Source organism: Microtus pennsylvanicus, chromosome 4 (assembly GCF_037038515.1).
Source record: "Microtus pennsylvanicus isolate mMicPen1 chromosome 4, mMicPen1.hap1, whole genome shotgun sequence".
Lineage (NCBI taxonomy): Eukaryota > Metazoa > Chordata > Mammalia > Rodentia > Cricetidae > Microtus > Microtus pennsylvanicus.
The window spans coordinates 29,817,847-29,831,734 of NC_134582.1; the positions used below are offsets into that span (position 1 = coordinate 29,817,847).

Consider the following 13,888-nt stretch of genomic DNA (forward strand, 5'->3'; position numbering starts at 1 on the left):
TATTTTCTGTGTCTAGCTCACTTCTCCTTGGGTCCTGTGCCTACCCAGCAAACATTTCCCCAGAGACAGCCTTCTGCCCAGGTTTCCCTTCCCAGAGACCGACTCTCCTAATGGAAATGGATAGTTGAGACTCATCTTTGAGTTCCTCTTCATCTCCCACCTTCTTGAGTCTTGACTGTGTCTCTTATCGGACTTCTGCCATGGCATTATAACACACGTTCATATTCTTTTTCTCTCTTTGTGCGCAGCCAGCCTTGCCCTCTCAGCCAATGTGAGTTTTACCAGGTGAGTCAGCTGATGTTCCCACACTTCTACTTCAGAAACTTCTCATGCTATATTTTAGCCTCACAGAAACCCATAGGTTCTTATCCTTACCTGGACTCTTGAATTCCCTCTAGCTATGCCTGGCTCTCAACTGCCAATCCCTTAACTACTGCTGCATTCAGGATAGTTTAGATATCCCCTAGCCTCTCCTAGGCCAAGTCCTACACAATCTCATAAATCTACCTCAACCCACTCCCTGCCCCACCCCCTCGATGCTCCCATGATGCTTTGGGCTTAACTGACCATCTGAATCCTGACCATAGTCTCTCCTCTGCAGTGACTATTCATCTCTCCTGGAACAATGCTTGTCACGTAGAGGCAACTGACAGAAAGATACTGGATAAGAGGATGACTTCCCTAACAGTGAGGCAACTTTTGTTAGCAACTCTTACAAAGGGGAGGGCCTGGGTCAATACATGGTGTTCCTGTCACAAAAACTAGGCCCTTAAAAAATTTGGACTTACTCTGTTTGCTCAATACCTCTTGCATGGGGAGCTGAATAATAATCTTTCACTATGTACCTTCTCCCTCAGCATTGGATTTTGTTAGCTCTTCCATTCCTCTCCCTTCTTTTTTTCTGCTGAGACAGATTCATGTATAACTCAGGCTCTATGGAACTAAGGGTGAACTTGAAGTGCTGATACATCTCCCTCTTTCTCCCAAGTCCTGGGAAGACATACATGTGCCGCTATACCAAGGTGTTTGCTTTTATTTGAACCAGAATTTGGCTTACTATCATTTTTATGAAAAGATCTTTTTAAGCTTTATATATTAAACTGAATATATTAGCTCACAGCTATAATCCCAGTCCTTTGGAAGCTGAAAGATTGAAGCTAGCCTGTGCTACATTGTGAGTTCCAGAACAGCTTAAGGCTATAGTGTGAGACATTCTCAACAGCAATTGAGAGAGATTTTTTTTTCTTTTTTTAAAAAATGACCCAAGTGCTTTTAACATTGAGTACTCTAGCTGAGGTGTCTCCTCCTGTCCTATGTGTTATATATGGATCACATTTCTCAGAGGATACTTGAAAAATGTCAGAGAAAAATGTTCTCTCTAGAGAGAGACCTATTGGGTTTTTTAAAAATCTGTTCTGTTCACAGAAGGGAAAATAATCCTGAACTTGGGAACTGCAATTTACTCGTGTAGGACTTTGTGAGAATAAGGTTGTATTATGGGACTGGGAACTTACCTAATAGGCTTGAAGCCCTGGGTGAGTCTGATCTCTAATACCAAACACATAGTAGAATTTATGTGACCGTGAACTTGGAGGTGGGTGCTTACAGACATTATTGGGAAATTCATGGCTTCTGCTGTGTTTGTTGTTTTCTTTCTTTCTCTCTCCTTTTTTCCCTTTGTTCCTTTTTTCATTGGTCCGTTCTTTCTTTCTTTCTTTCTTTCTTTCTTTCTTTCTTTCTTTCTTTCTTTCTTTCTTTCTTTCTTTCTTTTTCTTACCTGAGCAGGCAGCTTCTCTTTTGGACTCATTTCCAAATCAACTGAGGAGACTCACATCTGCCTTTCAGTAGAGGCATGGTAGGAATTATATTGTGTCCTTAAACATAGGTCGGTATTGGTACCAAGGTAGACAAAGTTAAAATTGTCACTCTCTGTGGGTTGACCCATGGTGCTTTGGTAAAGCAAGTTCTGACCCTTTGCAAGACACTGAGGGCCTGATATGACTCAGGCAGTCCCTTGTCATTTGTCACCAGCAGATATATTGGATAATTCAAATGCGTACACTTCTACAGGAGTCCATTTGGGTGGTTGGAAGAAGTCACCTAACCTGGGTAGAGAAAGGATTTTAGTTGGGAACAGGAAAAAAAAAAAAGGATTTTCTCCAAATAGACTTTCTTCCCCATTTCCCTTCCTTCAAGAAGTATGTCCACATCTGGCAGAGTGAGGTGAGACTTGGCCATTGGTCCCCCTTTTTCAACCTGACTTCATAGGGATTTAGGAACCCTGGAGCCGCAGGCAGTGTGCACATCAGCTCCTGAAGCACATGCCTTGTTCAGCTGAGTTGAAACTGGCTCGTTGGCTCCCATAGGCATTCTCTGAGGAACAGCCTCCGAGCTCACCTCTGCGCTATCTCTGTCAAGGGAAGGAATGAAACTTAATTGGTAGAAATGCAATTTGGGTGAAATTTCAACTTTATACCAAGGAGACAGTAAAAGGACTCTTCCCAAAAGGAAGAAGGCTTTTCCAGCACAGCTTGTGATCGCCACCGCCTTTCCCTGTGGTTTGTTTTTGTTTTCGGCATCTTTGGAAATGCGACGAGAGGAGACCAGAGAAGCCCTCTGAACCAGATATGAAAACTCCTACCACTTACCGCCACTATTTAAAGCACACCCCACTCTGAGCAGTGAAAAATGTCAGCAGCACTTTGAGAACAGATTGCCTGTGGCTCAGCGGTGGGGCAGCAGTCTTTCCGGGAGCACAAGCGAGGCTAAGTATGTGACAACTGATACGGTGTGCTGGAAGAGTTCTTGAGGCCCAGATCCCTATAAAATTCTACAGTGAGCATCTTTGAGAGGAGATTTAGTTTAGCTTCAGAACAAAACAAAGCAAAACACAATTGAAAGCATTGGGCTGAGTGGTGTAATTACACTGCCTGTACACACTCAGACCTTTGATGGTGCTTGGAAAACAGCCAAGGCTAGACAAGGAAGCTGAAAGTCATGCTGTTGTTTAAGCATATTCTCTACGTGTGCTTGCACATAGGGCCACCTCTGAGGTTATTCCTGATGGCTAGTGACACCCTTCCCCTGAAGCAGCATCAAGCAGAGCCTAGATTGTTGGCATTCTGTGTGTCCAGCCTTCTGTTTGTCTTGGCTGGAAATGGAAGCAGTCTTCTTGGCCCCAGGGGAGCAGAGCCATGGTCATGGCTAGACTTTGGCAGTATCTCAGCTGTGGTTTCAGGTGGCTGTTTCTCTCTCTCAATGCAGGCAATTGAGCCTAGGGTTTCACACATGCTCTACCGAGTGCTCTACCGCGGAGCGTGTGTGTGTGTGTGTGTGTGTGTGTGTGTGTGTGTGTGTGTGTGTGTACACGGGTGTGTTTCTGCACACCCCCTGAGGGCTCTTGGCACAAGAACTGAGCTGGTATAATATCCAGAAAGCCCCAGCTATCTTTCTTTCTCTTCCACCACCCACTTCTCCACCACAGGATTTACAGGTGTGTGCTCAACCATGCCCAAATTCTTTTCATGGGTTTGGGGGATTGGAACTCAGGTACAGAGCGCTCCTAACTGCTGAGTCATGGCCTCTGCCTAGGAGTGGGGGAGGGGTTCTAGAGGGGTCACAGTATGGGAGAGTTTTAAACTGTAGGCATTAAAAAAGCTTCAGGTGTGTGACTTCCTGTGTACAGAAAAATAAGCTCAGAAATTCCCTTCGAAGGAGGCTTTCTATCTCACGCTCTCTTTTACATTTAGATGAGGTTACTTTTAGATGAGGTTACATTTAGATGAGGTTGACCTAGGTTGGTTCAAATTCCGGCTTGGCCACCCACTCTAAGAGACCCTTCAAGGTCGCTCTCACCTCCTCACAATTTTGTGAAGATTAAATGAAAAAGAAAAATGAGTACACAGTGTAATCCTGCCTCCGATGTCTGTTTGAAAACTGTTCTAATCCCTAAACACCGTGTGTGTTAAACAGTAGCTCAGGGTGTGAACTCTGTACAAACAAGTCGAAAGCCCTGTGCAGGCCGGGCTTTGGTCTTGAATTTTAGATCCTTGGATAAGTTGCCCCTGCTTTGGGATCCTGTTCTGTTTCTGCAAAGTGGTTGGTAGTGGCTGAGACTCCAGGTTAGAAGAGAACTGGACCCTTAAATCATTAGCGTGAGTTTGTCCCCTCCACCCCCCTTCATGTTTGCACTGCAAGCTCCAGAGCATAAACTGCTTTCATCCTGGCTCTCAGAAGTGTCTGCCACATTTAGGGGAGGCCTAACTAAGAATAATGACCAAAGTTGGATCTGTTCTGGTTTGTTCCCTGGGATGGAAACTCGAGCGTAGTTAATTTTGGCGAGAGTATCCGTGTCTAAGGAACATGTTTTTAAACCGACCCCACTCTGTTAAGGAAACAGTGATGTCAAGCAGATACATAGCCCAGATTTTCTGCCTTCAGCAGGCATTGGTCACCTCCAAAAGGCAGAGGTTTCCACTTACAGCAGAGCGGTCTTCTGCCTAATGCTTTTAGAATTAAGAGGCGACTGGGCAATCTAATAAAGCAGCCAAATGCTAGGATCTGAAGAAAATGAGAGCCTTAAGTACCCATGCCCCAGCATGCTCAGAGAATCAAAACATTGACTCTGAGAAAATGAAACACCACACTCCTCCTGCCTCTGGCAGTTGGCAGTCTGAGAATCCTAGGATTGAGGGGTTAACGACAGGACTCGTGGAGATTTGTGAGAACAGATGGAAGGAACCCAGGGCACGTCGCCCTGTCGGGGTTCAGCCCTGATGCAGGCCAATCCGGGTGGGGGTGGTCTCTGCAGTGAGGAGGCTCCCCTGTCTGCAGCCCCGGGTTTTCCTCCTGGCAGCCCTGGCTGCCTCCTGCAGCAGAGCCACGTGGATGCGTCTTTGTTGGTCTAGAGTGTCTGCGGCAGTGCCCCTCATCCGTGCCCGGGAGACCCCTCGGGTTTAGCGTTGGGCTTCCTGGCACTGTAGACCCTCCCCGGCTGACATAGGCAAACGCTGGGTGATGAAAAGCAGCCACCACCGGCACTCCAGCCTCGGAGCCTTCCTGGCTCATCAGCACTCAGGAAGCCCTTGAAATAAGGTGAAGAGAGAAAATATTACCAGGACCTCTGCAGAGCCGTCGTCCCTTCCCCTCCCCCACCTCTGATTACACACACTAAGTGCCGCTATCTGTGTAAATAACCTTCTGTTCCCCGCCTCCCTCCGCCCTCTCTGCTCCCCCCCCCCGCCCCCTGCTCTTAGGCTCTCTGGCGTGATAAATAGCCAGGCTACTGCACAGCGTGCACCAACACCTGGGAATAATCATGCAAAAATAACAGTGAGAGACTGCGGCGCGTCTGTTCTTGACATTAACTTTCCTCAGTTTGACAGGCTGCCACCACCAGCTGTTAGACTTACGAGTCTTTTTTTTCTTCTTTCCCTTCCCCCAACTGGAAGATGGCTGCTTTCCTATATTGGCCTCTGCTAGGTTGCATCACTAGCCCATCAAGATGACAGACAAGAGCGTTGACAAAGGAACCTGGCTAAAACTGCCAGTACTTTTGTTCCGATCTTTAATTCTCGTTATTAATACAGTGAGTTTTAAATGAGGACCATCTGATTAGGAGTATGTTTCTTCCTCTAGGAAGCCATGCAGAGTTGTCTCACTTGAATTGCTGTTGAATGCAGTAAAGCCTAACCTTTGGCCTCACAGGACCAAACCACCCATCAATTTCCTTTCATTCAGGTTGAGATATATTTGCAACGATGGTAATGATATTAATGGCAGGACTAGCTTCTACTTAGTGAGTGTTACTCTGCCCTACGCCCTGAACTCAGGTTGCTTGTATGACTCCATGTCACATTAGCTGGGTGCTATTTCTGTTTTTCTTCAGATGAAGACAGAGTCACACAGAGATCAAATGCCTGAGGTCCCATAGTGAATGGCCATGCTAGGATTCCAGCTCTAAAGACCTTTGGCCTCGTTACCATTAAAGTCCAGCCTTTTGCACTCTTCCCTTGAACACAGCTCTACAGCTGAAGTTGCCGTTTCGATCTATTTGTGATTGTTTAATTAGTGTTGATTGATTCCTTTGATGCAGCTTGCAGCCTTGGGACACAGGGATTTGGGGCCCATTCTTTTCGGAGCAGGTCGCACAGAGTTTAACAGATCAAGTAGTTCTTTAGTGAGTGTGGAGGGCTTTGAGGTGAGCAGAAGTACTTTGGGCGAGGCCATGTGAGGAAGAGAGGGGAACCTGGAGATGAGGAGGAGAGATCTTGGAGTAATTCAGGACTCACCAGGACCTCGGGATGCTCTCCTCATTGCCAGGAAACTGTAGATGGGGGTGGATCGCGCCAGCAGGCTACTGCCAGGTGGCAGTGGTAGAAAGCCGCATTTCCCGGGCTGAGCTTCTCTGGGTTAAGCCCCCTTTTCTTATACTTTTACCACACTTTTCCCGCACTTAGCCATGCATTTGGAGGGGATTACAGATTTATGTTAAATATAGTAGCATGTAGAAAGCAGCCTTGTAAGGCTGTGTGCACGGTTTAGAGAGCTGGAATATCAGACTGGGAACTCGCCAAACCCTTAAGCCAGTGTGTACTGAGCTGTACCCTGAGCTGAGCACCTATTTTTACATGGGTTATCTGCGTCTTCCCTGCGCTCCAGTGGGGGCGATGGTCATTACCACCCCCATTTCTTAGATTCTGGTTCTGATGTTCCGTCACTGGCTCAGAGTCTCCTGAACATGAACTGGTAGAGGCAGGACTTGAACCCTGAACTCCTTGCTCACAAAACTCTGGATCCCACGCCCCAGCTGTCCTGCTTAGAAGCTGCTGCCTCCCATCAGGCAGGCCTGTTACCAACCTCTGCATTAACAGACTTCACTGGCTGAAGAAATTCAGTGTGCATCAGTGACCTGAGAGATCAGGGCATCGCGGACTTGATCACTACTGAGGCCTGGTGTGGCAGTGAAAGCTTGAAATCCCAACACTAGGGAGATGGAAGAAGGGGAGTCCCCAGATTGAAGCCAGACTATTCTGTTTTAGGAGCCCCTGCCGCAACTAACATGAAATTAACTATGCAATATCCTTTAAGACCCTGTGTGTAACACCTTGATGCCCTTGGGAGAACTTAAATCTTTTCAGAGGGACAGCTCCACTGGGACATTGCCTAGCTGGAAATACTAGCCATGGTCTCTGAATATTCCTCTCCATTTTAACTCCCCGTGATAGGTGATTCTCTTGGGAGTCTCCCACCGCAGTGTGTTCTCTTCTCCCCTGGCTAACACTGGTGCTAGCTTTTTGTTCTTGCACAATATATGGGACACAAGCTCCCCTAGAGTTGGGTGGGTTGGTCTAGATGGCTTTCTTGCTGCAACGCAAAGGCTCAAGGCACAGACATATAGAGCTTCGTGTGACTGCTGAGGAGTGTGGGCTCGTGAAGCAAGCTCTCCAATCATCATTTGAGCTAATGGAAATTCAGATTCTTCTCTAAGCTCTTACGGATTGGTAAATAAGAGGAATGCTTTTAAAAATACCATATCTGCCAAGTAAAACACTCCAGGAGTGGCTGTAACTCCTGCCCCCAGAACCCTCCTTCCATTTGGTGACCTCTAGGGGAGAAGGGGCTGCTGGAAGCCACGTGGGTGGTCTCTGTGTCCCACCTCTGCGGGACTGAGAGGGCAGGGGAGTAGAATGCAGGGTAGGGCAAGGGCTAGTTATTCTGGCAACCGGAGATTTGAGCTCCAGAAGAAAAACCAGGATTATAGAGAAAGTGAGACAAGACTTCACTTTGACAATCAAAGCTCTGAATATTTGAGATACCCAGTGTTAAAGGCTTTAGACTATCATCATCTTATGAGTAGGTTCATATTTATAGTCAGAGCCTCTGATCCCTCATTTCCTTATTTGAAAACTGTTGGATGAGGTTTCCACATTATCACTGACTCAAGCTTAGATCATGACATTTGGACTGTGTTCAAGGAAGCAACCACGGCCGGCTTATTTGGAGGCCTTTGCTCTCAGGACACCCAAATTTTTCAGAAATATGAGCAGTGATAGAGCGTGGGTTGAGCCTGCTCCAGCCCTAGGTCTGGCCCCAGCAGCAGCAGCAGCAGCAGCAGCAGCAACCCCACAACAAAAACTTGATTTTTTAAAAATTTACGTAAGTATCACAAATATCATGGGATGTATTATCGATCGGTCTGTCTATAAGTGGGATAGGGTTGAAATGGGGATTCAGTGCCGAAACAAGTGAAACAGACATTGCTAGCGGTATCAGGAGGCTGCAGAGTCCATCTCCCAGCTAAGGAAAGTGGGCCTCCGAGAGGACTAGGACTGTGTCAGGCCAGGAGCCTAGAGTGAGCGCATGCTGCACCCAGAAAGGTCCCATTCATTCTCTGTGCAGTCCTCACCTCCCAGAGCTGCATCCCTGCTCTCTTGGCTCCTCACTTCTTTTACTTTGGTCCATTTTCTTACTCATCAACTCAAGCTGTCTTTGTTCTCATCTTTAGTGTGGGCTGTGGATCAGGCCACCTGACGCTATTTTCAGTAAAACGGTTCCGCTTTGTCCCGATAGCTTCTCATCACCTTGCATCATCTTGCCGTTTTTAATTTCGGAGAGCAATTCTTCTTTCCTCACACAGGTTTTTAGTTGCAATAAAAGCTGTAGTTAGGATTGAGCTCATCTCTCCTCCCCGCCACCGCCTCCTTAATTTTCTTCCTCAGAACCCCTTCCCTCATTTGTCAGCCCCCATTTTTAAACAGGAGCATTCAGTGGGAGCTTTGATTCATGCTCTGCTATGTTTCGCGAAGGCATAAATCACCTTCTGGGGACTTGGTCCTGCCAGGGGCTTTTCTTTCTGGGACTCTGCGGTCAGAACAATAAAAAAGTATGGTGCAAAAGAAGTTTTATGGCAGCTTGAGAGCAGGAAATTAAGTTTCTTTAACATGCAGATGGGTGGAGGGCTGCTCTCTGGCCTCTAGAATAGCTCAGGCAAGTGCATGTCAGTTGAGCATTGTAGGTGGAATGCAATTGTAGAGGATCCTCTGGTCAGTTCATCCAAGAGCCCACACAGATGACTGCCTCCCCAGTTCAAGGAGCACAGCTCCTCTTCTGACCCAATTGAAATACTTATTTTATTAGTTTTTGTCTTCTCTAAGCAACAAAGACTATAATATTAAATCTGTAGCCAAAAGACTGCAAAGGGACTTGATGAAGCAAGGGATGTATGCACAGCAGATGAGATCAAGTTTTACTAGGTCAGCCGTCTATGGATCCTTCTTAACATTCACTGTCTACCCGGCGGATCATGAGCCCGAGATGCTGTCCCTTGAAATGAGGCCCTGACTGCACACAGTGCATAGGGCATCTGGAGTCCTAGTACACAGGTGTGTTCCTCTGAGTCTTCTCCACAGCCGACGACCTGTTTCCCAGGTCAGATCCATGCTGCTCAATAACAGTCCTAGCTAGTAGTTGTTAAGTGAGCCACGTGAATGGCTGGTGATCTGTCTAGGGCATTTGTGGGCTCTGGTTTCATCACAGTCAGGCCTCTCAACTTGGGCAGAGCACCTTTGCTGTCCTTCTGGGATGCAAAAGGGAATTTCTTGCACCTCAAGGCCTTGTACTTGGCTGTGGTATCCATTTCTTTGGATTAGGATGTGTGTTGTAGGGGGGCTACCAAACCTTGATTGAGCTCCTCAGTCATCGAAGGCTTTGTGGGTGGGGAAGCTCAGGTTGTGTGAATGCAGGCACACGCATTTATTTATCCTCTTTATGAATTCCTGCTAAACTTCACGCTACAACACTTAATTAGGAATTGATTCTTAACACAGGCTAATATTCAGCTTACGTGCTTTAGTGTGTATAATCAAGTTATAAATTTTATACATTCGGCAGAGTAAGTTAATATATTTTAGTAGTGATTTAATTCATTATGGGTTGTAAAGTACTCTGAGAACAATTGTAGTCCATCTCCTTCACTTAAATGTCCAATAACGCAGATATTGTTGTTTATTAGTGTTTATCAGTTTCTCCTTTAGACGTTATCATTTTGAAAATGAGGTTTCTCTATGAGTGGGAAATAGTGTTAATTTTACAACGCAGTTTCATTCACGTCTCCGGAGACTAAAAGATTGTCCCGTTGGTGAATTTAGAAGGCCTTGCTTCTCATTCGGGAAGCGAGCGCTCCGGTCTTCACCTTCCTGGACTTGAAAACACGAACTGCTCGATTCTGTTCTGCTTATATTTTGGCACCCATGAAAGCACTCAGAGCCTATGGTAATTGCAAATGGAATGTAGAATGATGATCTGTTCTAGAAGCCATGTAAGAAGATTGCATTACAGCGAATTCCCAGAATGCATCACCCCTGCAGTAAGCCTGTCTGTCTTTCAGGTTGACCCCCTGTTTACAGTGCCGGCCCCACCGCCGCCGATTGCCAGCGGTCTCGCACCTCAGATTCTGCCCTCCTACTTTTCCCCATCTTCATCCAATATTGCAGCGCCAGTCGAGCAGCTTTTGGTTCGGACTCGGTCCGTGGGGGTCAATACGTGTGAAGTTGGAGTAGTGACAGAGCCAGAGTGTCTTGGGCCCTGTGAACCTGGGACCAGTGTCAATTTGGAAGGGATCGTGTGGCATGAAACAGAAGAAGGTAAATATTATTTATTTTTATTTTATCTCCCTCTGCCCTCTTCTCCATGGTGTATCTCTGTCCATCTGTGAGGGGGATTTATTTGCTTTGTGGTTTGAGAGGACAGAAAGGCGGTTGGTAGGTGCTCTGACTTGGTTTAAATAACGATGCTTAATCGTCGTGTTCCTGGCTGCTTTTACCTTATAAATACGTCAGAGCCTAAAAATGCTTCTCCATCCTGAGGGCTAACACGGAGGTTCTGTGAGAAGCGAGGTCAGGAGCAGCTTTCTCCTACCAGGTATCAAGGAGGCGGAGCTAAAGTTCATTTTTTTTGTGGTGTGCCAGCCAGTTTGTCTGTTTCTGTGGAGTCTTCTACATCTGCCTACCTTCTGAATGTATCGGTGCTCCTTGTGTGGAGCCAGGGCCATTGTCATGATGGAGCTGAGGCTGGTTGGTGCTCAGAGCTAATGAAGCTAAGGTCAAAGGTTTAAGGCCCAGTTGAGCCAGTCATCTCTCTGTGCCCCCCGACAGACCCTTAGCTCAGCAAACTGTTTGGCAAGTGCAGCCCTTTAGTCACCAGGGAACCACCACCTGGGAAACTCAGATCCATCTATCATCGCCACTGGGAATGTAAGTCATAGTACCGGCCATGCAGATAGTCAGTGGGTCCAAATCAGTTTGCCGTGTCTTGTAGCACATGGTGTGCGGATTCTTTCAAGTGGCATGCGTCACTAACAAGCCAGAAGCTACTGAGAAGCAACTCCCAGAGACCGAGAGCAGTCCGCTCCGTGTAGAGCGAGAAGAGGGGGTTGAAGGAGGGAACACATTAGTTGTTTGAAGAGGCGCAGTAGACCATGAGCATGGGAACCTTTCTCCCTTCAGCGAGGTTGGTCAAGGGTAATAGAGGTGGATGGCAGCTGCATATATCTGGACGTCTGTGAGAAGAGTCGGGACAAGACTGAGATTGACAACAGTGGGCGGAGACTGAATCATTGGTTGGACTTGTTAAGGAGGAAGGTTGGTTTTGCATCCTCATGCGTGCTCATGTAAAATCAAAGGTAGGACGCATGCCAGGGAAGCCTGGGTGTGCCACTATGAGGGGTTTATTGCTGGGCAGAAAAAAAAAATTTTATTTCTGTTTGTTTCAAGGGAAAAAAAAAAACCCAGATCATTGGAGAAACCTTTGGATTCTATAACATTATATGTATTCTTGTATGGTCTGTTTCTTAATTATTCAAAACAAGGATTGCAGCTGATGCCAATAATGAAGAAAAACAATCCGTTATACAGTAAAAGGAAGTAAAAACAGCAGCTCCTGGCTTAGTTCTTGTCTAAGTGGAAGTGATGATCCCTAAAATTTTATTTGACTTTTTTTTTTCAATCTTCTCCTAAAACTAAGCATCAGTCAAAACATCTTTGAAGGTTTAGTTTGGGTTTGTCACCATTCTGGAAAGCCTATTAGCCCAGTCCTCCTAGAATGCGGGACTTGGAGGATGGTGGAGAGCAGATAGAAGCTCTCCTCATCCTTGCCTGTTGGTTCAGGACCCCCCCACCCCACCCCAGGTTTCCAGTTTTCCGCCCTAGGGTTCTTCCTGTAAGGCAGGAGTAGTGAAGAAGGTCGACCCCTCTTTTGTAGACAGCAAATCAAGACATTAGCAACATCACAGTTAGTTACAGAAAGATTTTCAGCAACAAGGGGGGAAAATGTGGGTTCACTTCCATATACTTGAAATGGAGATTTCCTGGGAAATTCACTCTTTAAAGTGAGGTGTTGTCTTCCTGTTTCCTAATGGGCTTCTTGCTTGCTGTGATCTTATTTATGTAAGTGTGGAGTAGAGCAGCCTTCCTGCCCTGTCACCTCACTGGATGGTAGCTGTTAGAAAATTAGCCATAGCTTTCCAGGACAGTTTGGGTTATTTTTCAGCTTGCCTAGAAACCTGTTTAGTTTTGACTTTTAACCTTGGCCTCTAATAAAAGTGGATTATTTAGAGCAGGGGAGTTGAGGTTGCGATTAAAAGCCAAAGCAGTACATGAATTAAAGTAGAATTCTGATACTCTGACCTTATGTTTAAAGAGCTTAAAGATGCTGTTTTGATAATATAGAAATAAACCCTTACCACTGCCACCCTAGCCTTTAAAAGACAGTTTTTGATTTTAAACAAACAAGCAAACAGTCTTTTTTGGGCCAGAGTTTTACTGTGTACTGGAGGCTGACACTGAACTCATGATCCACCTGCCTCTGCCTTCTGCCTGTTGGGATTCTAAGCATGTGCCACCATGCCTGGTCCTTTCCAGATTCTGATATAATTGGTTTTTTGGGTTTCCACCCAGGCATATCTATGGGTGTCTGTGCACTGACTCACAGTTGTAGAAGAAAGACAGAGTAGCCAACCATGGGCAGGTCCAGGCTCCTTGCCGCCCCACGTGTGCCAGGACATGGCGGGTGCTGCTGTTCACTGTGCTGCCTTAAGGAGCCAGAGCCATTCATAGGGTTGTTCGTGCTGAACAAGCTGAATTTCTGACCTCTGTAGAATTAAAGAACCCGTCTTTATGAAGGCCTGGGTCCTAAGACATGGATTTAATACACACCCATTTTCAAGAAAGAGGCATTTACTTTTTTATTTCTTTCTTGGTACCGTGTGCTTAAGGCCTTGGCACCAATTTAAAAATTAAACTCAATTGACTATTAACTTCTTTTCAGGAAAAGTAAAGAAAGACACAGAGCAAAGACATTTGGAGCCAATTATTTTGCAGAGCTCAAAAGCGGACGGTTTTGAGGGAAGGGGAGGGCAAAGCAAGCTCTAATAATTTGTCCTACGAGGTTTCACTAAAGAAAGACCTGCTTGTCCCCACACTTATAAAATTGTCAGGTGCCTTTACACTGAGTTGAGTCAGATCCTCCAGTGCTGCCCTAACGGGTGGTGTTTCCCCAAATTTAATTTGATGCTGCATTCACACGTGTGGAGGTTGTATACGCCTGTGTTTTCAGACCCTAGAATGTCAAGAATCCATAGTCCGGTCTCCAGGGGTTCTTGGATATTCCTGCAACCTCGTGGAGGGTAGGAGCCATAGTGAGACCAGAACTTGTCATTAGGTTACACACTTAGTTGCCTCGTGTTCTAGGAAGCCCTCTTTAGCGTCAGCTTCCTTTAGTCGGTCTTTGCACCTCTGGTCACTGCCCGTAGTGAATTTCTGGTGGTTCGAAAACCTAGTTGTGCTCAGGAATGAAGTGTTAATAGTCTGGTTGCTTCTGGAAAAAATTAGCC

The 13,888-nt window shown here is 46.2% G+C and overlaps 1 protein-coding gene across 4 annotated transcripts in view; it reads left to right on the plus strand.

Moving 5' to 3' along the window:
* The window catches only part of Znf608 (zinc finger protein 608), a 109,835-nt gene that overhangs the window by 37,505 nt on the left and 58,442 nt on the right, over positions 1-13,888 (plus strand). For all 4 annotated transcript variants that reach the window (XM_075968641.1, XM_075968643.1, XM_075968640.1 and 1 more), the window contains exon 3: positions 10,388-10,643. In XM_075968641.1, coding sequence (XP_075824756.1) covers positions 10,388-10,643 — 256 coding nt within the window. The remainder of the gene's footprint in view (positions 1-10,387; positions 10,644-13,888) is intronic.